We start from the raw sequence: 22,912 nt of genomic DNA, 5'->3' as shown, positions 1-22,912 counted from the left end.
CGACAGCAGCACAACAGGAGGGACCTGGAGTCACCTGGAGGGTCCTGCTGAGCCCCCACCAGTGTGGGAGAGGAGCTTTGGGTTGTTTCACTGGAGAATATGGGAAGGGTTCCATTTTGCTGAGGATGGAAAGCAGTTTCAGCTGGAATTCAGCGTGTGGGCAGCGCCGGGGGTGGTGGCTGCGCTCCTAGCTGCCCTCACTCCAAACAGGGCTTTAGACGTTCCTGACTTTGCTGCAGCCGTATAACAATAATAAAGTTGTGTTTCCATTGGCATAACGGCCCTGCCCTGGCAGCCGGAGTGAGCCAGCCCTGCCTGGAGGGAGCCCATTTGGGTTGGACGGAGCCCATTTGGGTTAAAAGGAGCCCATTTGGGTTAAATAGATCCCATTTGGGTTAAATTGAGCCCATCTGGGTTAAACAGACCCCATTTGGGTTAAACAGAGCCCATTTGGGTTAAATTGAGCCTATTTGGGTTAAGCGGACGGCATTCGTGTCAAACAGCCCCCATTCGTGTCAAACAGCCCCCATTCGGGTCAAACAGCCCCCATTCGGGTCAAACAGCCCCATCCGCGTTTCCCCCGCCGTGCCCGTGCCCGTGCCCGTGCCCGCCCGGCGCTGCCGGAGCCGCGCTGCGCTCACAGGGTGTGGATGTCTGGGGCTCACCCTGAATCACTCCTTTGTCATCGCTGCACCCACAGCACCTCTCTGCAGGTGAGGCAGGGCGCGTTTAAAGCCTGCAGGAGCGGCCGGCGCTCGAGGCTCTGCCGGGGACACGGACACAGCAGGGACACGGACACAGGGGACACCCAGGGGACAGGCCAGGTGAGGTTTCTGTTCGCTGTGGGTGTGTGCTGGCAGCATTCCCTCCCCGGGCTGTCCCACGGGGCTCGTTTCCCTGCGGGAGACACTCACGGGAGGTTTTTATGGATTTCTGCTTCTCCTGGAATGTGAGCTGGGATTGGGTCTGGAAGCGCAGAGTGAGGGAGGGGCTGGGGCACACGGAGGGGCTGGGGCACACGGAGGGGCTGGGGCACCCAGAGTGTGCCCGGGGGCTGCAGGGCTCTGTGTGTGCTCGCTCCATCCCCTCCAGCCCCATCCCACCCGGCACCAGCAGGGCTGGGCCAGGGGCTCATTGCACTGCAGGCAAATGCAGTTTCAGCATCTGGTTTTCCTTTCATTATTCTTGACTTTTACCCCCCATGCTATTCTGTGTAGATTAATTAGAAATACCTCCCTGTGAAGTGAGGAGGGAGGAGGACCCGGAGTGAGCTTTTGAACTGACATTTCTGCTCTTTTCAGATTCATTTCAAACCCTTCCCCAGCTGTGTCTGTGGCCGGATGGAGCCTCACTGCCAGCTGTGGCCATGGGCAGCGCTCGTCCTGCTGGGTAAGGCTCACCCTGGGCTGCCAGAGAGCAGGGGAACGGCTCAGTAAAGAGAAATGCTGGTATTGGGAGCTGAGTGAAGAGCAGTGCTGCTGATGGGAGCTCAGTAAAGAGCAGTGCTGCTGATGGGAGCTCAGTGAAGAGCAATGCTGCTGATGGAGGCTGTGCAGCAGCTGCAGCAGCGGAGCCTGGGCTGGATGGCAGTGCTGGGGGTGGCAGGAGCCTGCTCTCTGTCCTGAGCTGCAGGACCAGGGGACACCAACCTGGGCTGGTTTTGGGGCCAGGGGACACCTCCAGGGCAAGGCACAGAGCATCCCTGCAGCCCGAAACCTGGGGCCAGGGCAAGGAGGTGCTTTGGAAGTAACTCTTAGTACAAAGCACTGTTATTAAAAAAAAAAAAAATTCCACCTCAGATTGAAACATCCTTCTTGTTCACACATGCCCAGGCATGGCTGGTTTGGTGCAGCAAGCAGCTCCTGGTTCTGTGGGGCTGCTCGGTGTCTGTGCCCCTGTCTGTCTGTCTGTGGGGCTGCTCGGTGTCTGTGCCCCTGTCTGTCTGTCTGTCTGTGGGGCTGGTTGCCGTCTGTGCCCCTGTCTGTCTGTCTGTGCCCCCTGGCACCCCCTGAGCCCCGTTCCCGCTGTTGCAGCTGCCCTGCAGCCCCTGGCAGCACAGCGATCCTGCTCCCAGGGCGGTGCCTGCTACCCGGCCCCCGGGGACCTGCTGCTGGGCCGGGCCCCTCACCTGAGCGCCTCCTCCACCTGCGGCCTCAGCAAACCTGAGACGTACTGCACCCCCCACGGACAGGTACGGCCCCTTCCCCTCACCCTGAGCTCCCCTGGGGCGGGAGAGCCTTCCTCCCCTCATCCTCCCTTCTTTCATCCTCCTCATCCTCCCCACCCCGTAGGGATGCTCCAGCCTGGAGAGGGCTCTGAACTCTGACGTGTCCCGACTGGGATGAGCTTTAAGGTCCTTTCCAACCCAAATCTTTCTGTGATGCTGGGATTCGTCCCTGGAGCCCTTCCCTGCCATCCCCCTGGCTGAGCTGGCACCAAGGCTCCGGCATGGGCAGCAAGGGCACCAAGGTTCTGGCATGGAGCACTGGGGACAAAACATCCCCAACCCTCCTGTCCCTGGGCGTTTTAGTTATAAACTGAACTCATATCTGCTTGTCGTAAATGGGAGCGTTCCAGCTTGGAAAAGCTGCTGAAGTTGTTTCCAGTCCCCGGTTGTGTGGAGGCAGGAGATCCCGCTGGGGGGATGATGCTGCATCCCGCTGCGCATTCCCACCCTGCTGCTGAGCCAGAGGGAGAATTTGGGGATAAATCTGCCCGAGCACAGATCTGGGAGCTGCAGAGTGATGTGTCCCCGGTGTGAGCACTTCTTGCAGCCTTCTGTGGCTGCTGTTAACCCCAAAAGGGCCTTGGGAGGAGCCCCGAGGGTTCAGTGCGGGACAGGCAGTTTTGGAAGGGATGCTCCAGAGGAAAGGAGTGGCAGCTCCCCAGTGGGGCAGAGCTTTCTGCACTGGAGCCCAGCTCCTGTGAGTCAGCCTTGTGGTTTCCATCCTCTGCAAACTGCAGGCCAAGCTGTGGCTGTGGATTTGTGGTGGAGCCAGTGCTGTCCTGGCTGGGCTGGGCACATTTCCACTCGTCCCTGGGCTCAGGAAGGGGCAGCTCCTGTCCCAGAGGGGTGTGAGCATCCAATCCTCCTGCATGCTGGGCTGGCTGCAGCATCTCCCCTCCCTCAGGTCCTTTTCCTGCTGACAGTCTCAGTCAGGCATTTCCTCCACTCCCTTTTTCTGGAGCTCTGCTGCTGCTCCCAGGGATCAGCGTTTGCGCTCACAAATAACCCCCAACTGCTTCCTGTGGCTTAATTAGCTTTTCCTTCCAAATTTCTGCTTATAGATGAGGCTGCAGGGCCAGGGAGGGAGGGAGGGAGGCAGGAGCAGCTCTGCACTCGTCTCTTCCAGGCTACAAATCCCAAAACTCTTTGGTTTTCGTGTCCCTCGTCCCTTGCCTTACAAGCAGCAGGGTTAAAGGGGATGTGAACAGTTAACATTGTGCTGAGCTGGGTTCTGCAGCTCTGGGAATGGGCTCTTCTCTTCCTGACATTTTGTTCCTTTATTGAAATGAGAGAGTCAGAGTTACTGAGAGCAAATCCCCTGATTTCTGTTCTGCAGCTGTAATTGCTGATGGAGGTTTGATTATACCAGCTCTCAACTTGGGAGAAATCCCCACGGGTTCAGCATTTCCTAATCCTTCCCTCCCTTTCTCTACTTCCCTAATTTAAGCAAAAATGAACTCGATTTCCCTATTCCCATCCTATAAATTAAACGGGCATGCTTTTTATAGACTCTAGGGCTCTTTTTGGTGACAAGCCCTGCTGCGGCTCAGTTGCCAAACGGGCACAGATCCGGGGGTGGTTTTGCAAGCTCAGCAGAGGGCAGGGGACCAGGGGTTGCTCCTGCCGGCCCCAGGGCCCAATTTTGCAACTCTGGTGGTCACTGATCAGCCGCAGCCTCTGCTCCATTGTCTGCCCGGCCCCGGATCCCTGTAACCTTTATTCTTTGCTCTCCCGATTGCTCCATCCCTGGCCGGGGCTCGGCATTGCCCATTATAGCCCGGGCAGGGCAATGGCCCGGCTGGGAACACTCGGGTTGGGGCTGCTGATGGAGCCTGCAGGGCAGGGAAACGGGAATGGACCGGGAAATGCAGCGAGGATGGGCTTGGGGTCGGGAGGGGCTGAGGGATGCTCGGTGGGACGGGCTGGGATGGACTGGGGGTGGGTCAGCCTCAGTTAGCGCTTCATTTAACTACAGAACAGAATATATGTAAATGTATCTGGTATATATATATCAGAATATATGAAAAATATCAGAATATATGTAAATATATCTGAAATAAATCTCAGAATATATGAAAAATATCAGAATATATGTAAATGTATCTGATATAAATATCAGAATATATGAAAAATATCAGAATATATGTAAATGTATCTGATATATATATATCAGAATATATGTATATGTTCTGCCTGTCTCACCTGAGCTTTGCGGGTGCCTGGATGAGGAGGGTGGGCAGCCCCTTTACCAGCTCTGGTGCCATGGAGCTATCCAGGGGGATGAGAGGAGAGTTCCAGAGGGACCTGTGGGAGCCAGGCGGGGAGATGTGAGCCCACCCCTGGCACAGCACAGGCTCCCTGTGCTGATGGATGGGGGCAGCTGCCTGGCAGGGCTGCTCTGGAGCCTCAGCACCGGCTCCTCTTTGGCTTCTTCCAAAAATACCGGCCAATATCTGCTGGGAGGGACGTGCCAGACAGCTCTGGGGCTGTGCTGGGGCTGGGCCACCTGCCCAAATCCCTCAGGGAGCTGGGAGCCCACCCCGGGCTGGAGCAGGGAGAGCTGTGCCTCCCACTCAGCCTCCCTCACACCCAGCCAGCTCTGCACAGAGCCGGGGAATGGATCTGTGCAATCCAACCGGGCTGGATGGACCAAAGCGTGGCTCTGGTTTGGCTTTTTCTCTGTCCTGTCAGGGGTTTGCCCAGGCTGCTGCTCAGGGCTGATCTCACCAGGCATTCAGGCACTCCCTGTGCCCCCACCTGCCCAGACCAGCCCATTTCCCGTGGCTGCTCCCTCCTCCTTCTCTGCAGCTCATTTCCCTGGCCTGGGGGCTGCAGATTGGCACATGCTGGGAGACACCTCCTCCCTGCCTGGCACCGGCTGGGGTGTGGGATAAGCTGCTGCAGTCTGGGCTTTGCAGCCTGTCAGATCAGCCTGGCGGGTTTCAGATGAGGTTTTGCTGATGTGAGAACAGATGGGCTGAGGAAAGCAGCAGCCACGAGCTTGCTTTTGAGTGAGGGAGAGGAACTGCATTTCCTAAACCTCATCCGTGGGAGGTTTGTCCAACTCCTGCCTTCACCCACCTCAGCTTTTGAGTGAGGGAGAGGAACTGCATTTCCTTAAAGCTCATCCCTGGGAGGATTGTCCAACTCCTGCCTTCACCCCACCTCTGCTGCCCCCCTGAATCTGGGGTAAATCCAAGCTGGGGGCAGAGACCTCTCTGTGTTTGAGCAAAACTCAGAGCTCATTTCCAGCATCATTTCCAAAGTGACACTGATGTCATGGCACAGAGAACCTCAGGCCCGGGCTGGGATTTTGGGGTGTCCTGTGTGGGGCTGGGAACTCCACTGTGATCCCTTTGAACTCCCTGGTTCTGTGCTGGATCTGTGCTCCCAGACTGAATCCCAGTCCAGTTTAGGGAATGCCAGCTGCTCACTGGGCAGTTTAACCATGATGGCAGAGCCTTGGGGGCTTTTGCTGCCTTTTGCCATGGCCAAGGAATGGATTTGTGCCCTGCTCCAGGAGCCTGGCACAGCCGTTGCTGCAGGTACCAGTGCTGGAATAGAGAAGTGTCCTGGGGCTGGAATAGGGAATGACATAACCTGGCTTTGCAGGGGCCTTTGCCCACCCCATTGTTAATAACCCCAAATCCGTGTGTGTGTACAAATCCCCACTGCTTTCCAGTGTTCCCAGATAGAATCAGAATGGTGATTGGTGTCCCTATGGAATATTGGTGTGCAAGGGCTGAGTGCCAGGGGCTGCCTGGCACAGTGCTCTGTGCCCTGGGGCACAGCTGGGACCCCCAAAGCTTGGAGGGGTCTCTGCTCCACGCCTGCACAGCTCAGCCTCCCTCCCTGCTGATGAAAAGTGCGGTTTATTTTGGGCCGTGCTGCTGTGCCAGGAGGGTTTCATTTCAAGGGCTCTCTGCCCATGTTAAAATGGCAGCAGGAGCTCCTGAAATACCCTTGGGCAGGGGCCATCGGTTAAACTGTGTGAGCTTTGCTGCCCTGTGCTCAGGAGCTGGGTCACGAGGCCAGGGCAGGAGGAGAGCACACAGAGCTGCCATGATCAGCCACTTTCAGGTTGTTCTTTGTGGACTTTTCCCCCTTTCCATTCATTTCTGAGATATGACTCTATTTATTCCGAGCACAGGAGTTTTCCCTCTCGCACAACTGTGCTGTGAATTATCTTTCAGAGGTCTGGGATGAATTTCCCTTCACCCCAGAGCCTCCACAACCCGGATTTGGGGTGACTGGAGCAGCCTGGAGGTACAGAGGGTGCGAAGAGATTCCCTTGCAGACCCGGAGCCCCTTTTAGGGCTGCCCTGCCTCTGCTCACGCAGAGCTGCAGCCCCTGGAGCTCCCAGGCATCCCCCGAGCCCGGTCAGAAATGGAAATGGCAAAGGGCTGAAGCAGGGACGTGCTGCTGGAGCTCTCCTCACTCATTTTTGGTAATTCCCTCTGTCCCAAGGAACTTTGAGCCACATAGTCACAGCTGCTCAGGGCAAATCCTGCTGTTGTGCAATGCAGGGGTTTCACAACTCACTGCGAGGATGTGACATGGATTTGGTTTCCAGTGTTAATTTTAGTCTTAATTAAAAAACTGAGGGGAAAAAAAATAAAGGAGATTTTTGCAGCCAGCACAGCCCTGGGCTGCCTGGGAAGGGTTTGTCTCTCACCCTGAAGCTTCGTTTTGATTTAGCACTGGGTCTGAGTGGGGGTGCAGCCACGCTGTCCCTGGCTGTGTGAATGAGCTCACAAGTATGCACGAGTCACTCCTAATGAATAATTTAGCCGAGATTAACCTTTCCCCTTGCAGGAAACCTTCCTTTCCCATTTGCTGAGCACAGTCAGGACTGGTGGGAAGCTTAATCACCGCTGGCAATTGTTCACTAGATTATTTCTGTGGATAATTCCTGCAGCTCCCTGACAATTTGCTGCTCATGGCCATTCTCTGAAATGAGCTCTGCCTAGTCCTGATTAAATTATTTGTGATTCTCGCTGGTAGAGCCAGGGAAATGGCATGATTATATATTTTCAGTGCGATGTTTGCTTACTTTTCGATATTGTTATAAATACTGCAGTTTGCCAACTCCTGTGTGGGGTATTTATAGACAGAGAACATAAAGATTGTGGAAAATACGGAAACAGATGGGTTCCAAGTGAGGATCCCACTGTGCACCCAGCTGGGGGAGGTTCCCAGGCCTGGGACAGAGCAGACCCAGGTCTGGGCTGTGTGAGGAATGAGACCACAGATTGATTTTTGTGAACCACAAATTAATTTTTAAAGGGGAAGCCATTAATGGTGGTGTCACTGCGTCCCAGTGGCTGCCACCCTGCTGTCCCTTCCCCAGCCTATGAAGGGCCCTCTTTAGGGTTTGGGCGGGATTTGGCTCCTCTCTTTAAGCACCCTGAGGAAGGTTTCAGCACAGGGCGCCTGTGCGGTGCTGTTTGTCCCTTGTCACCCCCTGGCCCTGCCCAGACCCTGAAAGCTGATTCCCCTCTGGGCTCCCAGCACTCCCATGCCTCCGGAGTCACCCAGAGCCACTGCAGCCCCTGCCAGCCCTGCAGAGGGTGTCTCATTGCCTTCCCTGTGCCCCTGCCAGGCCCAGACCCCCTCTGCAGCCAGGGTGACATTTCTGAGCCATCAGGGCTGGCTCTGCCACCCCTGGCACGCTCTGCTCCATCCTCCCTAATCCCTGTGGCATGTGACAGTGACAGACGTGTCCCACTGCTCCATTTGGGAGCCTCCTCGGCTGCCACTGGCACCTCAGACTGCCAGGGGGTTTGGGCTGGAGGAGATGATGCAGCTCCAGTGCCCTGGCATGGACACCTCCAGTGGCCCAGGCTGCTCCAAGCCCATCCAGCCTGGCCTTGGGCACTGCCAGGGCTGGGGCAGCCTCAGTTTCTTGGGATAACTTGTTCCACCAGGCTGGAGGTGCTGAGCCCTTCATTCCATGGTCTGAGCAGCATCTTCCCCCTCCCAGTGGTCTCTGCAGTCCCTGGCTCCTCTCCAAGAGCTTCAGCTGGGACTTCCCTGTCCCCAGGGATGCTGCTGTGGGCTCTGGCACCATCTCCCAAATTCCCCATCCCTCTAATTCACCATCTCCCTAATTCTTCATCTCCTAATTCCTGATTCCCCATCTCCCTGTTCCCGATCTCCTAATTCCTGATCTTCTAATTCCCCTTTTCCTAAAATTCCCCATCTGCCCCATTCCCCATCTCCCAAATTCCTGATCTCCTAATTCCCATTTCCCCAATTCCCCATCTCCCAGTTCCCATCGCCCTGGCCCTGCCCTTCCCACCCGGGCCCCCCTGGCTGTCTCCATCCCGGTTTCCTGGTGGTCCTCGCCCACCCCATCCTTGGCTGCTCTCCATCCCTTCCCTGTCCCTTGCTCAATCTCTGCCGTTCCTGATCCAGCCCCTTGGTGGCCGCTGGTGCCTTCAGGGAGCGTTGCCTGGTTAGTGACAATTTGGGTATTGTTTGCTCCCGGGGGACGCCTTTCTCCCGCTGCCCGTGCTGGATCTCTGTTTACTCCCCGGGTCACTTGCTCAAGTGAAGGGCTGAACTTTGAGCCACTCGACTTCCACCCCCTGGCTTGTGACCCACTGCGAGCTCCTGCTCTGCTCCCGGGGGACAGCCCTGGGGGCTGAGCACAGCCTGAGCCCGGGATAGGAGAGACAGCCCTGGGCTGGGTGGAAAGGGCAAAGCAGCGCTGAAAGGCTGCAAAGGGCTTTCTAGCCAGTGTTGGTGTTGCGGAAACCAGGGGGGGTGCTTAAAAAAACCACAGTTCTGATGGTTTGCCAAAAATCTGTGTTAGTCAAAGGCGTTTTGGGTTTAGTTTTTAGTCCATAAAACCTTGAGCTGTGGCTTTCAAAAAGGTGTGCAGGCTGAGTGGCCTGAGTGTCATCAGTCTCACTGATCACGGTCCCTCAGCTCTCATTGAGCTGTGCTGATGCTCCTCGGTCCTCAATGCACCCACCCTGCCTCTCCTCCTCACCCCCGAAGCCTCTGCAGGGGTGGTCACTGTCTTTTCTTTGCAGTGGAGCATGAAGTGCTGCAGGTGTGACTCGAGGCTGCCCCACAGCCACAGCGGGCACCGCGTGCAGAACGTGCTGTCCTCGGCCGGCCGCGCGCGCTGGTGGCAGTCCCAGAACGGTGAGGGCACGCACGGCTGCCAACAGCCCGCCCGAGGGGAGGAGGGCACGGTGCTGAGCTCTGGGGACGGGGAGGAAAGGAGGAAATGGCCGGTGCTGTCCCCATGTCCCCCTGTGACGGTGCCCTCTGTGCCCGCAGGTGTGGAGCGCGTGTCCCTGCAGCTGGACCTGGAGCAGATGTTCCAGCTGCACAGCGTGGTGCTGCACTTCAGGGTGGGTGTGTGGGGCAGCTCCTGTGCTCGTGAGCTGTCACTGCACGGTGCCAGCCTGGTGCCAGCCCATGTGCCTGTCCCTGCCCGCAGGCGCCGCCCGCAGCGATGCTGATCGAGCGCTCCCTGGACGGTGGCGGGACGTGGCAGGTGCTGCAGTACCTGGCATCTGACTGTGCCACTGCCTTCCCCCACGTGCCCCCCGGCTCCCCCGAGGGCTGGCATGACCCCCGGTGCCAGGAGCTGCGGGGGCACCCCGGGCACGGGGGCACGGTGGGTACCGGGGTCTTGCGGTAGTGCTGGGGTTGGGGTAGGCAGGGCTGCAGGGACAGGGGGTGGCCTGGGAGCCTGGCACACCTGGTGAGGGGCATGGAATCCTGGTACACCTGGTGAGGGGTGGGGGCGGTGGAAGGCTGGTACACCTGGTGAGGGCTGGGGCATGGAAACCTGGCACCCCTGGTGAGGGATGGGGGATGGAAACCTGGCACCCCTGGTGAGGGATGGGGGAGATGGAAGGCTGGTACACCTGGTGAGGGATGGAAACCTGGCACACCTGGTGATGGGTGTGGCATGGAAGGCTGGCACACCTGGGGAGGGGTGGGGCCCGTGGCACCCAGCAGTGCTGAGGGCAGCCCTTGGGGAGATCCCTGCTCCTCTGCAGGACCACCTTTGCTGCTCTGTGCCAGGCAGGTGTTGTGTCCCCTGCAGCTCTAACTGTGTTTAGTGAATTTGAGCAGAGGCAAGTCCAGCACACACAGTGCCCAGAGCAGAGAGCAGCTTGAGTTTCCTGCTTTTTAACCTCTTTGTTCCCCTCAAAGGTGAAATTCAGTATCCAAGACCTGGGGTCTACAATCAGCTCCTCCTACAGCCAGGTCATCGGGAGTAAGTGGTGGGCTCCTGCAGGGCTGGGAAGGGAGAGGGGAATGAGGCTCCTCGTGGTTCTCCCTGCAGTGCTGGGAAGTGCTGAGCTGGGGTAACCCCTGGGGAACCCTGAGCTGCTCCTCTGGGCTGTCCCAGAGCAGCATTTGTTCTTTGCTGATGGCTCAGCTGCTGCTCCTCGTGCCACGTCCTCCTTCCCTTGCTCACCCGTCCCCTGTCCCCACCAGGGCTGGGGCCCTTCACCAACCTGCGCATCAACTTCACCGAGCTGCCCCACGTCCCCCGCCAGGGCTACCACTCACCCAGCACCTTCTACGCCGTGACGGAGCTGCAGGTGCTGGGGAGCTGCTTCTGCCACGGCCACGCCGAGCACTGCAGCCCTGCGGGGGAGCAGCAGGGCACGGTGAGCTGGCCATGGGCTGCCGTGGGCATGGGCATCGCTGGGATGGCTCTGGCAGGGACCTGGGCACCCTAGGATAGCTCTGTCATGGGCTGCCATGGGCATGGGCACCCTGGGATGGCTCTGCCATGGGCTGCCAGGGGCATGGGCACCGCTGGGATGGCTGCACTGCCAGCCTGGGGTGCTCCTCGGCCACAGTGACCAGGAATGGGCTGTGGGAGGCTCATTGCTGGGCACAAATGGTGAGGCTCCGCGCTGAGCCGCTGCCCCAGGGTGGGTGTGTGACCCTTTGTCTGTGCAGCAGGTGCCCGGGCACTGTGTGTGCCAGCACAACACGGCGGGGCCGCACTGCGAGCGCTGCGCTGCCTTTTTCAATGCCCGGCCCTGGGCACCTGCCGAGGACAGCGACGCCCACGCCTGCCAGAGTATGGCCCCCGCCCCAAACCCCACCTGGCCCAAATCCCCCTGCCCCAAACCCCACCTGGCTGAAATCCCCCCGCCCTAAATCCCACCTGGCCCAAATGCCCCCGCCCCAAAGCCCACCCGACCGTAGCTCCCAGCCCCAAATCCCACCTGGGACAATTCCCCCCACCCCAAATCCCACCTGGCCCAAATCCCTCCACCCGAAATCCCACCCACAGCCCCCAGCCCTTCCTGGGGCTCTGCGGGGCTGCTGCTCACACGGTGTCTCGGCACCTTTGCCTCTCGTGGCTGCAGCAGCGCCCTGGTGCCACCACAGGGCTGTCATGGGTGTCACACGGGAGCCTTGGGCACCCTCTAGTGCCGCCGCCGCTGCAGCCGGGGGGGATTTGCACGGTGCTGGCCCCATCAGAGCCGTTTGCTGGGGTTTTTCAGGATGTGACTGCAATGGCCACTCGTCCTCGTGCCACTTTGACCCCGAGCTGTACCAGGCCAGCGGTGGGGCCAGCGGGGGCGTGTGTGACAGCTGCCAGCACAACACCGAGGGCAACAACTGCGAGCGCTGCCAGAGCGGCTTCTTCCGCAACCCGCGGCGGGAGCTGAGCCACCCCGAGGCCTGTCTGCGTGAGTGCCCCCCAAACACCCCCCAACACCTGCCCCAGGAGCTGCCCCCTCAGCTGGGCCCTTTCCTGCCCCTTTGCAGCCTGCGAGTGTGACCCCGAGGGCACCGTGCCCGGCTCTGTGTGTGACCCGGGCACAGGGCGCTGTGTCTGCAAGGACAACGTGCAGGGCGACCGCTGCCACCTCTGCAAGCCAGGCTTTGCCCAACTGGCTGGTGCCAACCCTGCTGGGTGCCGCAGTGAGTACCCCTGGGACACCCCCTGCCCCTGGGATGCCCCTTACAAAAGGGAACTCTGTCCTGCCCAGCTGTGGTTTGGGATTCTCGAGCCAAGGGCCCATTTTGTAAAGGTTTATAAAAGCTCTGGGGGTGGTTTCAGGTGTCAGTTTAACAAAAAGCACAGGGCAGGTGGTGTTTGGGGGGTGCAGCTGTGTCCTGAGTGCTCCCAGGGTTCAGGGGTGATGCAGGTGCAGGTGCAGATGCAGGTGCAGCTCTCCTGTCTGGGGGATGCTGTCAGAGCCTGGTGTAGATCAGATCTCCTGAGCTCAGGTGGGCAGGGAGGGAGGCGAGCCCCCCTTGGGTGTCTGGGGGCTCCCCCCAAGGCTGCTCCTCACCCATGCCCTCCCTGTTTCAGGGTGCACCTGCAACGCCCTGGGCACGCGGCAGGACACCGCGCCCTGCGATGGTGACACCGGCAGCTGCTCCTGCCTGCCCAACGTGGTGGGCACTGACTGCGGGCAGTGTGCGGCCGGGCACTGGGGCCTGAGCAGTGGGCAGGGCTGCCAGCCCTGTGCCTGCCACCCCCGCGGCTCCCGCAGCCCCCAGTGCAACCAGGTACCCCCAGCCCGCTGCAGCCTCCTCCTGGGGGCTCCCCTTCCCCTTCCCCTTCCCCTTCCCCTTCCCCTTCCCCTTCCCCTTCCCCTTCCCCTTCCCCTTCCCCTTCCCCTTCCCCTTCCCCTTCCCCTTCCCCTTCCCCTTCCTGCTGGGAGGGGCTCTCAGGGTTGAGCTGCCCAGACCAGGGTGACACTGCCATGGCTCTGTGTCCCCTCACTGTCACCTGTCAGAACACCAAACTCACCTGCTGGGTGGCTCCTTTGTCCTGCCCCATCCATAGGAACCTTCACAAAAAGTGCCGTGTGTTCCCCAGTGCATCCCACTCCTATTTTGCTCCTCCTGATTCTTAGAAAACACCATGACAGACTATTCAGGAAAATGAAAGGAAGTGGTAATTATTGAGGCAAGATTAAGTCACTTAACAAGCCTGATATTTATCAAGAAAGTCCTAATAAGACATCTTCATCCAGGCGAAGGAAGTTAATTACGCTCATTTGTCAATGAAAAGCATGTGTGCCACTTCAGGCTTAAGAGGCAACTGGGAAAATTAAAGTTAAATGCAAAAAACCCCAAACCATGACAAATTCTAAGAGCCTAAGATAGGTTCCAAATGAGCTCAGCGTGGGGAGGAGACCCGAGATGGCAAAGCAGCTGCTCGTGGGCGATTGCTTTGTTTTTGAAACAAGGCTGAGCCCCCTCCTGGTGGTGCTGGGGCTGTTTGGAGCCTGTTTGCATCCTGTGCCAAAGCTGCAGCCTGGCAGGGGCACCTCGGGCACGGCCTGGGCACACACTGAGAGGGGGAAATTGTCCATGGTTGGTTTTGGTGGTCAGAAGCAGCTGGGGCAGAGCTGTGCCAGGCGTTCCTGACGTGCTGCCCTCTCAGTTCACAGGGCAGTGCCCGTGCAGGGACGGCTTCACAGGACAGACGTGCTCGGCCGTGGGGCAGCGGCAGTGCCCAGCCCGGCACTACAGGGATGCTCGGGGAGGGTGCACAGGTACTGCTTGGCCTTGGTACTCCCTGGTGGGAGCACAGATTTACCCACCAGTGCCCTCCCTTGGGCAGCCTTGGGTGAGTCCTGGGCCCCCTGGGCTGACCCTGTAGGGCCAGGGGCTGTGCCAGCTCCAGGGCTGGGGGATCTGCCCATTCCTCTGCCTGTGCCAGCAGGAGAGGATGGACATCAGCTTGGGGTGGGACTCATTAACCCTAATTAAGGGGCTGATTTTACACAGCTATATGAAGTTATTCACGACCACCTTGTCTCTCCCTCCCCTCCCCTGTCCCAGAGTGTGACTGTGATTTCCAGGGCACGGAGGAGCGGGGCTGTGATCAGGCCACGGGCCGGTGCCTGTGCCGCGCCGGGGTCACCGGGCAGCGCTGTGACCGCTGCCAGCGCGGGCACTGCAGCTCCCAGCCCGGCTGCCAGCCCTGCCACCCCTGCTTCCACACCCTGGACGGGGACATCCAGCTCCTGCAGCGGCGCCAGGCCGGCCTGGCCAACGCCACGGTGCGGCTGCCCGCGGGCACGGGGGGCTCCCAGCTGGACCCCCGCCTCGCGCGGGCACAGGACAACCTGCAGCAGGCGCTGGGCATCCTGGGGCACCCCCCTGGCACACAGCAGGGCCTGGCCCAGGCAGGCGGTGTGCTGACTGTCATCAGGTGAGGGATGGGAACTGCCCGTGGGGTGCAGCCCTGATCCACGGGGAAATGCTGGGGTTTCTCTGGGAGATGCTTGTACGGTTCTGCTTCATTTCTGTCCCTGCCGTGCCTGGCTTTGCTCACCAGGGAAGCAGCAGAGCAGCACTCCCACGTGTGCCTGTCCTGCTTTCACATCTGCCTGTCCCATGCACAATGTCCCCGATGCAGGAGGAGTGTGGGGAGCCTGCATGGTGGCGCTCTCAGGGCTGTGCGGTGGCACTCAGAACGGGGTGGTGGCACTCAGGGCTGCGTGGTGGCACTCCCAGGGCACATCCATCACTCCTGGTCCCTGCATGAGCATGGCCCTGCTGTGGAGGGGCTGCAGCCCAGCTCCTCTCTGCAAACCTGTGAGGGCCTGACGTGTCCTCGGCTGTCTCTGGGCTCAGGAGTGACCCTTTGCCAGGTGCTGGCAGTGCCCCAGCACAGGTGGCCCCCTCAGCCCTGCTCTCTGTCTGCTTTGCTCTCTCTCTAATTCTCATTTTGTTCCTGTTCTCTGCCAGGGAGCAGCTTCGAGGCATAAATCCCAACCTTCATTTCCTGGATGACACTGCCTCTCTGTCAAGGGAGCTGGAAGCCCTCAACAGCAGCTTGTTTGTCACCAGCTCCCAGTACCAGAGCAAGAAGACCCAGTTTGAAAGCAGCCTCAGCACAGACCTGTCAGGTACAGCTCTGCAGCTGCAACATCTCTTCATTTGCACTCATTAATTTACCTGAGTGTGACTGCCTGGGCTTTCTCCCTGGCTGGTGGATGAGGGGGGTTTTACCCTGCTGTCAGAACAGCAACCACATCTATCTCCTCTCCAGGTGCTGCCCATGCAGCCTGGCCCATGGCTGGGGAAGGGAGCCAGGAGTGCTCACTCTGCACCTCTCTGTCTGCCCAGAGCTCTGTGTCCTGGCCACCCTCCTTCCTGCCTGTGCTGGAGGGCAATGATGGGGCTGCTCAGGAGCTGGGCAAAGGCTCTGAAATCTGTCCTGCCCTGCCAAAGGCCAGCATCAGCGGGTGTGCCTGGGCTGGCTGCAGTTTAGTTTCAGCCCTGAGCTCAGTTTAGTTTCAGCCCTGAGCTCAGTTTACACTCCAGCCCTGAGTCCAGTCCTTCAGGAGCTCTCTGAGGGAATGGCTGGAAGGTGTTTATAACCAAAAGGAGTTTTGGTGATGTCTTGGTGACTAACCCTGCACCCTCTCCTGTGCAGGAATGCAGTGCAGGGCAGGGGCAGTGCCTCCCCGAGGGGCTGTGCTGCATTTGTGACTCATTTGTGCCTTTTATCGCCTCGGTTCCCCAGGAGCCCTGCAGACCATCCGCTCTGCCCACCGCAGCTCCAGCAGCGCGGCCAGCCTGGCCGGGGGAGCCCCGGGGCTGCTGGCCCAGGCCAGGCAGAGCCGCCTCAGTGCCCAGGGGCTGCAGGGGGACCTGGCCGGGGACACGGCCCGGCTGCTGGCCCTGAAGGGAGAGCTGGCCTCGGGGCCCGACCTCACCCCTGTCATCAACCAGGTGAGGATGGAAAGCGGGTTTGTGACTTGTCCAGGGTGTGGCTGGTTCTCAAGGGGCCCTGCAGAGCTCAGGATCCCATCCTGCAGCCCTGCTCCTCTCCTCAGGCACAGCAGGACACAAAGCACTGTCCAGACAGACTCAGCTGGAGAGCTGGCTGAGCATCCCCTGCTTAGGGATCACAGATCCCACAGCTCTGCCCTCCACCCCCTCCCAGCCTGCCCTTTTCGCTGCAGGGACTCTCTCACGTCACTTCTGTATCTCTGAGACCCCCTTAATTTCTGGCTGAGGTTTCTCTTGTTTCTCCCTCACCGCTCTGTTATTGCCATGGAGACCCATTTCGGTGTCGGTTGCTGTGGAGACCACCAGCCTCCCTCCCCTCTCTGCTGCTGGGGGCACCAGCACATTCTGAGCCACCAGCCTGGCCTGGCTGGGCACGTGGAGGTGCCCTGCTGCACTGAGAGCCTGGGGCAGCTCTGACAGATGCCAGAGATAGAGCTGCTGCTCCCAGGGGCTGCTCTCAGGTGCAGCTCTCCCCCAAAGCAAGTAGGGCACAGGGGTGGTTCTGCACAGAGGTTTGCTCCACACAGATGTGCTGTTACTCATTGGGAGCCACTGGGGCTTGGCTCCTGTTTCTGCTGCAGCTCAGGCTGGTGATGCCATGCTGGCCAGGTGCCACTGGCTCAGGTGGGGGCATCCAGCTCTGCCTGCCCTTCTCTGACCGGCACATCTCCAGTGTTTTGTGCTGTGCCACCTGTGTCAGTGCCAGCCCGTTGGGCTCCATCCGGTGCCCACACAGCTCCTGCAGCACGGGCTCAGCAGTCCCAGCTCCCCTGGCAGGGTGTGCCATCCCTGCGGGGCTGCGTTTGCCTCCCTGTGGGCACCGAGGTGCATCCAGCCGTGCACTGCCCAACCCCAGCTCTTCTCTCCCTGCCCAGGTGTGTGGAGGGGCCCGAGCGGAGCCGTGCACCCCTGCCCGCTGCCAGGGGCTGCTGTGCCCTCGGGACAACAGCTCTGCCTGCGGGGCTGGCCAGCCCTGCCACGGCCTCTTCCCGCTGGCCAGCGGCGCCCTGGCTGCGGCCGGCCGGGCGGCCAAGGAGTTCAGCAGCCTGAGCGCCCGGCTGCGGGACACGGCACAGCTGGTGAGTGTGGGCAGTGCCCGTCCACAGGTGGTGAGTGTGGGCACTGCCCGTGCATAGCTATGAGTGTAGGCACTGCCCGTCCATAGCTGGTGAGTGTGGGCACTGCCCATGCATAACTCTGAGTGTGGGCACTGCCCATCCATGCTTGGAGCTCTGCTTACCACAGCAGAGAGTGAGGAATACCCACCTCAGGGCTTAACCCCTTGGGCAGTTTCAGAAACCCAGGGATTTTGGAGTGGATTTCTGTGTGTTTCCTGCCTCCCCAGCTGAAGGCACTGGGCACAGCACAAGGACACCTCTCTCCCTCCTGGGTTGGGATCAGCATGGCAGGAGGGCTGGGAATATGGAAAACTCTCAGATTCTTCACGTTTGATGCAACCAGAAAGAGTTCATGGGTTAGGGCTCTTGCAGCTTCTTTCTGTGCCTTGCAAAGAGAAAGTGAGGTTCCAAAGTGATTCAAAATGCATTTCAAAGGTATTTATAAAAGCTGAATGGTGCTGTCCCTCTTTGAGAGCTTCCTTTGCAGACCCAACCCTCAGTCATAAACCTTTACAGCCCTTTGAAGCTCTGGCACAGTGAGAGCAGGGTATTGTTGCATCTTTATAGCATTATAACATCCTGCCTGACCCAGGCCAGGGCTGTGAGCTCTGGAGGGAGCAGAGGCCCCAGCAGTGATTGATTTCTGTGTGCAGATCCAGAGGACAGAGCTGTCGGCCAGTGAGATCCAGAGCAGCACGCGGCGCCTGGCGGAGCAGCTGGGGCTCAGCAGGGCACAGCTCCAGGGGGACGTGAGGCGGGCACGGCAGCTCCTGCAGCGCCTGCGCGCCTTCCTGGCAGGTACCAGGGCTGGGCAGGGCTGCAGCCTGCCTCCTGCATGGCAGGTACCAGGGCAGGGCTGCAGCCTGCCTCCTGCATGGCACAGCTGCTGTTTCGAGTGGTCAGAGAATCACTGGTCTTGGGACAGACCTCCAAGGTCACAATCCCAGTTGTGCCCAATCCCCGCCTTGTCACCAGCCCAGAGCATCTAGGTGTCCCTTGGATGCTCCAGGAATGAGGGTTTGCAGCCAGCAGGGACCTGATGCACTGAGGTTTTCTGGCCATGCTCACTGATGCAGACAGACAGACAGATGACCGTTCTCTGGAACAGGCTGTTAATCAGATGAGGATTCCTTATTGTCCTATAAACTGATGGGATGACTTATTGTTCACAGACAGATTGTAATAACATAATGAGCCTCCTGAGCATTAGCTGAATAAGAAAATCAGGTCATTTGGTGCTGCCTGGTGTTAATGATGAGTGAAGATATTTCTGAGCTAATCGCGGGGCTAATGTCCCTTGGGCTCTGCCTGCTTCTGATTTATTAACTTGTATTTGTGAAAAGAAAAAAGGCTTGTCTTGAAAGACACCCTCATCTGCTCAGTGAGGGCTGCCTGGCTGCTGTGGGCTCAGCCATGCTGTTAGCATTGCCAGACTCAAGGCATCACTTCAGCTGTTTCCTGAAGGCTTTGCTGGTGTGAATGAGAAGTGCGTGGAACTCAAAGAGGTGGGTCCAGAAGGGATGCTGGAGGCTGCCTGGAATGAGGAGATGTGTGTGAGACGTGCATGGGTGTCTGCCCTCCTCCTCCCTTCCCTGACGCTCTCTGTCTGTCTGCAGACAAGGACACGGACCCTGCCTCCATCCAGGAGATCAGTGAGTCAGTCCTGTCCCTGCGCCTCCCCACGGATGCTGCCGCAGTCCGGAGGAGGATGAGCGAGATCCAGAAGCTGGCGGCGGAGCTGCAGTGCCCCGAGGACATCCTTGCCCAGACGGCCGAGGACGTGGCCAGGGCCAAGAGGCTGCAGCAGGAGGCAGAGCAGGCCAGGTGGGTGGGGGTTCAAGCCACGGCCAGCCGAGGGTCCCTTGGCTGGGCTGCAGCTGCTGGTTCTCAGCTGGGCTCCAATCTTGCTCTGCCCGAGCTCTCCTGACTTGCACAATCCCAAGTTTTAGGCCAGGATCTTCTGTGTCCATCCAGTGCCTAAAGGAATGAGTCTGCAATCTCCAGACACCTCCCGGGGCCCCAGTGCAGATAAATCTCCCCAGAATAGATCCTGTTAAAGATTCCAGGACAAGAAGGGCTTTATGGAAAGCAGGGGAGGCTTTGCTCTTATCTCGAGTGCCTGTGCTGGGAGATGACAGCATTGCCCTGGTATTAGCTGATACTGGTGACCTACATCCTAATTGCACAAGAGAGCATGGGGAGAGTTAATGGGGTATTTGTTTTCTGGGTGAAAGTTGGGACAATTATTCCACGGTCCCTTAAAAAGTAATTACAGGGTGTCCTTGCCAATTTGGAGCATCTGCTTTGTCACAAGTTGACTTGCAGCAATACCCCAGCGAGAAGGTCAGCAGGATAAATCTGTAAACTCCTTGGCAGTGTCTGACACCTGCTTAACCTGCTGGAAGTGATGAGGCAGAGGTGCCTGGCTTTCTCCAGGGTGCTGTCACCCAGCCCGAGCAGCAAACTGTTCACTGGGGCTGCTTCCATGGTTATTGTTTTCCCTTTGCCACCTTGTCGTGCACCATGAAATAAATGTTTCAGACTAGTTTGGAGGAAGGCATTTATCTCCCCTTTTTAGTTTGTCTCCTCTGCTTGAGGCTGTGAAGTGGAACTGATGTTCCTCTCACAAGGAGACCTGCTGGAGTCCAGATGTGTGGGTTTTGGGGCTGGGACATTGTGACATTGCCAGCAGCAATCCTCTCCTGTTTCCCAAGATTTTAAACCAAACTTCTGTGTCCTGGACTCCCATTCTTTGCCTTTTCCACCCTCACTCCTGGCTGCTTCCCACCTCTCCACAGGAACCGGGCGAACGCGGTGGAGGGCAGCATGGAGGAGGTGCTGGGGAACCTGCAGCGAGCCAACACCATGCTGCTGGAGGTGCAGAGGGTCCTCGGGGGCTCGGGCCTCTCGCTGCACTTCATCCGGAAGCGCGTGGAGGAGGTGAGGGACCCTGGCGGCCTCCCTGTGCCCCGTGTGTTTCCTTCAGCCAGCAGGGCTGGCACGGGGAGAGTCTGGGTGTGACTCTGATCCCTGTGCCCTCAGATCGAGGCCGTGCTCGGGCCAGCTGAGAAGAACGTGGTGGCCATGGGGGCCGGGCTGGCCGGGCTGGCCGAGCGGCTGTCACAGCTGCAGCGCAGCACGGAGCAGAACCGCCTGAGGGCCGGGGACACGCGGGACATGGCGGGGACGGCGGCACAGCAGGCCACCAGGGCCCAGCAGGTACCAAATCACAGCAGGGCCCAGCTCAGAGCAGGGCCGGGGACACGGCGGGGACGGCGGCACAGCAGGCCACCAGGGCCCAGCAGGTACCAAACCACAGCAGGCCACCAGGGCCCAGCAGGTACCAAACCACAGCAGGGCACCAGGGCCCAGCAGGTACCAAACCACAGCAGGGCACCAGGGCCCAGCAGGTACCAAACCACAGCAGGGCACCAGGGCCCAGCAGGTACCAGCAGGGCCCAGGAGGTACCAGGTCACAGCAGGTACTGGCTCACAGCAGGGCCCAGCTCAGAGCAGGGCAGCAGGGCCCAGCAGGTACCACTCACAGCAGGCATCAGCAGGGCCTAGCAGGTACCGGCTCACAGCAGGTACCAACTCGGCATGTGCCCACGGCCAGCTGTGCCCTCGGTGATGCCATGGCACGTTCCTGTGCAGTCATGGCTGCTGAGCTGTCACACCACAGCATCGTCCTGCTGCTGAGCCTTTCCAGAGCCAGTCCCAATCCTAAGGCCCTTTGCTGGGGCCATTCCCAGCCCTAAGGCCCCTTGCTGGCCCCTCATTTCTGGTCTGTCCTGCCTGAGGCCTCCTGCCTCGTGGAGCTGTCTCTTGGTTGGTCTGTGGGTGCATCACAAACTGGCACACATTTGGTAACAGATAATGCTCTGTTTAACATTTATCATCCATTTAACATGCAAGCAGGATCCAGCACTGGCAATGCCCCGTGCCCAGGCTGCTGGGTGTTACCTGCAGTGTTTGTGCCTTTCCAGGCCCTGGCCCAGGTGAAGGAGCTGTACTCGGAGCTGCAGAGCCGGCTGGGGCAGGGCCCGGCGCTGGGCGAGCGGGGCACGAGGGTGCAGAGCATCGGCCAGGAGGCACAGGCACTCTTCCAGGAGACCGTGGCCATCATGCTCAGGATGCAAAGTAAGGCTCTCAAAACTCCGTGCCATGATTGTGCCATGGGGAGGGGCTTGGATTGCTGTGGTGTTATGAGGGAGACTGTGACTGTGTTCACAGAGGTCTGAGGATGAGGGAAGAGACGAGGATCTGACTCCATGTTTCAGAAGGCTGATTTATTATTTTATGATATATATTATATTAAAGCTATACTAAGAGCATAGAAGAAAGGATTTCTTCAGAAGGCTGGCTAAGAATAGAATAAGAAAGAATCATAACAAAAGCTTCTGTCTTGGACAGAGAATCTGAGCCAGCTGACTGTGATTGGCCATTCATTAGAAACAACCACATGACACCAATCCCAGATGCACCTGTTGCATTCCACAGCAGCAGATAACCATTGTTTACATTTTGTTCCTGAGGCCTCTCAGCTTCTCAGGAGGAAAACTCCTAAGGAAAGGATTTTCCATGAAAGATGTCTGTGACAGGAGACAGTGCACTTTGGGCAGTGAGAGGGTGGGATGTGGGCTGGAGCTGCTGCTGCTGTGCCAGGAAATGGAGAGTTTTCAAGGGTGCCACCATGAAGGGAAGCCCTGCCTGCAGTGCCACTGCTCCCATGTTCCTCCACACACTCATTTCCATTTTCTGGCATTCAGAACTAAAGGGAATGGTGTCTGGGGGCTGTTCAGAGGGAGTGCAGCATGTTGGTTTTCTTGCCCTGTCAGAACTGTGCAGCAGCAAGGCGGAGGCTCAGCCCAGCCCCACCATGTAACCCTTCCCTTCCCTGCCCTCTCTCCTCAGCTCTGGAGTCAGAAATTCAGGAAGGCAACAAGGCTCTGGTGTCCAGGGTGTCACGGCTGTCGGGGCTGGAGGAGAAGGTGGGCAGGATCCGGGACAGCATCAAGAGGAAAGTCGCCTACTACGAGAGCTGCTCCTGAGCAGCCTGGGGCATGGCTGCCTCCCCTGCACACCCCGGCTGCTGCGCTCATCCCACTTTCCAGCTGGAGCTCTCCTGTGCCCAGTTCCCTATTTTTAGCAAGTTAATTTTCCATACTTCTGGAAAATAGCTGCACTGAAGCGAAGGAGCACCCCCATGGAGGGGGCTGGACTGGCCAGAGCTGCCCAGTGGTTGGAGGAAAAAGGGGGAAGAGACCTCAGGCTCCCATGGCAAATAAACACATCCCCAGGTTGTTATTTCCAGAGGGTTTCATAAACCAGGAAATTATTTTTTCTTCTTTTAGCCAATTCAAGCTCTTTAAGCTGAATTTCACTGTTCAAATTAAAGCCCTCCTGTGGGGTCTTCTAAAGCTTTTTATCTGTGCTGCAGTTAATTCTTCAAACATGCCACGGCTTCAGTACTTCCCTCTGAGATCTTCCTTCAAATAAGCAGATCAGAGAAGTGGAGAATTTTATCTCCCTCTGTACAACGTCCCTACATTTATGCAAATCAGACAAACACAGGCTCACAGTCAAAGGTGAAGGCAGATGTCTTGTTTGATTTTCTGCCACAATCTGCTTATTTTCCACAGAACATTTTGCCAGAAAAACACCAGTGGGGGCAGGTCTGGGATGCACAGGGAAAGCTTTAGGAGGGACTTGACAGACCATTTCCATGTCAGATCTGTATGAATAACCAAGAGGCCCTTTACAAAACAAAGCTTTATTAAGCAAGTGTTCATTGTGCAATGACAG

General features: G+C 58.4%; 1 protein-coding gene across 1 annotated transcript; it reads left to right on the top strand.

Annotated features, from left to right (window-relative positions):
* The first annotated feature begins 814 nt into the window (after positions 1-814).
* LAMB3 (laminin subunit beta 3) lies at positions 815-22,401 on the top strand. The gene is made up of 23 exons (XM_058819269.1): positions 815-824; positions 1,302-1,389; positions 2,034-2,191; positions 9,269-9,383; positions 9,522-9,595; positions 9,685-9,864; positions 10,410-10,473; positions 10,698-10,873; positions 11,175-11,295; positions 11,726-11,914; positions 11,994-12,149; positions 12,544-12,743; positions 13,627-13,738; positions 14,028-14,400; positions 14,940-15,100; positions 15,721-15,929; positions 16,865-17,068; positions 17,761-17,905; positions 18,724-18,931; positions 19,906-20,047; positions 20,150-20,326; positions 21,094-21,247; positions 22,022-22,401. Exons 2-23 carry the CDS (start codon positions 1,341-1,343, stop codon positions 22,156-22,158), a joined length of 3,504 nt encoding a protein of 1,167 aa, XP_058675252.1. The 5' UTR covers positions 815-824; positions 1,302-1,340; the 3' UTR covers positions 22,159-22,401.
* Positions 22,402-22,912: the final 511 nt, after the last annotated feature.

The sequence above is a fragment of the Ammospiza caudacuta genome, chromosome 24 (genome assembly GCF_027887145.1).
Source record: "Ammospiza caudacuta isolate bAmmCau1 chromosome 24, bAmmCau1.pri, whole genome shotgun sequence".
Classification (NCBI taxonomy): Eukaryota; Metazoa; Chordata; class Aves; order Passeriformes; family Passerellidae; genus Ammospiza; species Ammospiza caudacuta.
The sequence above is the reverse complement of the archived record's forward strand: the minus strand, read 5'-3'. Positions and strand labels throughout refer to the sequence as shown.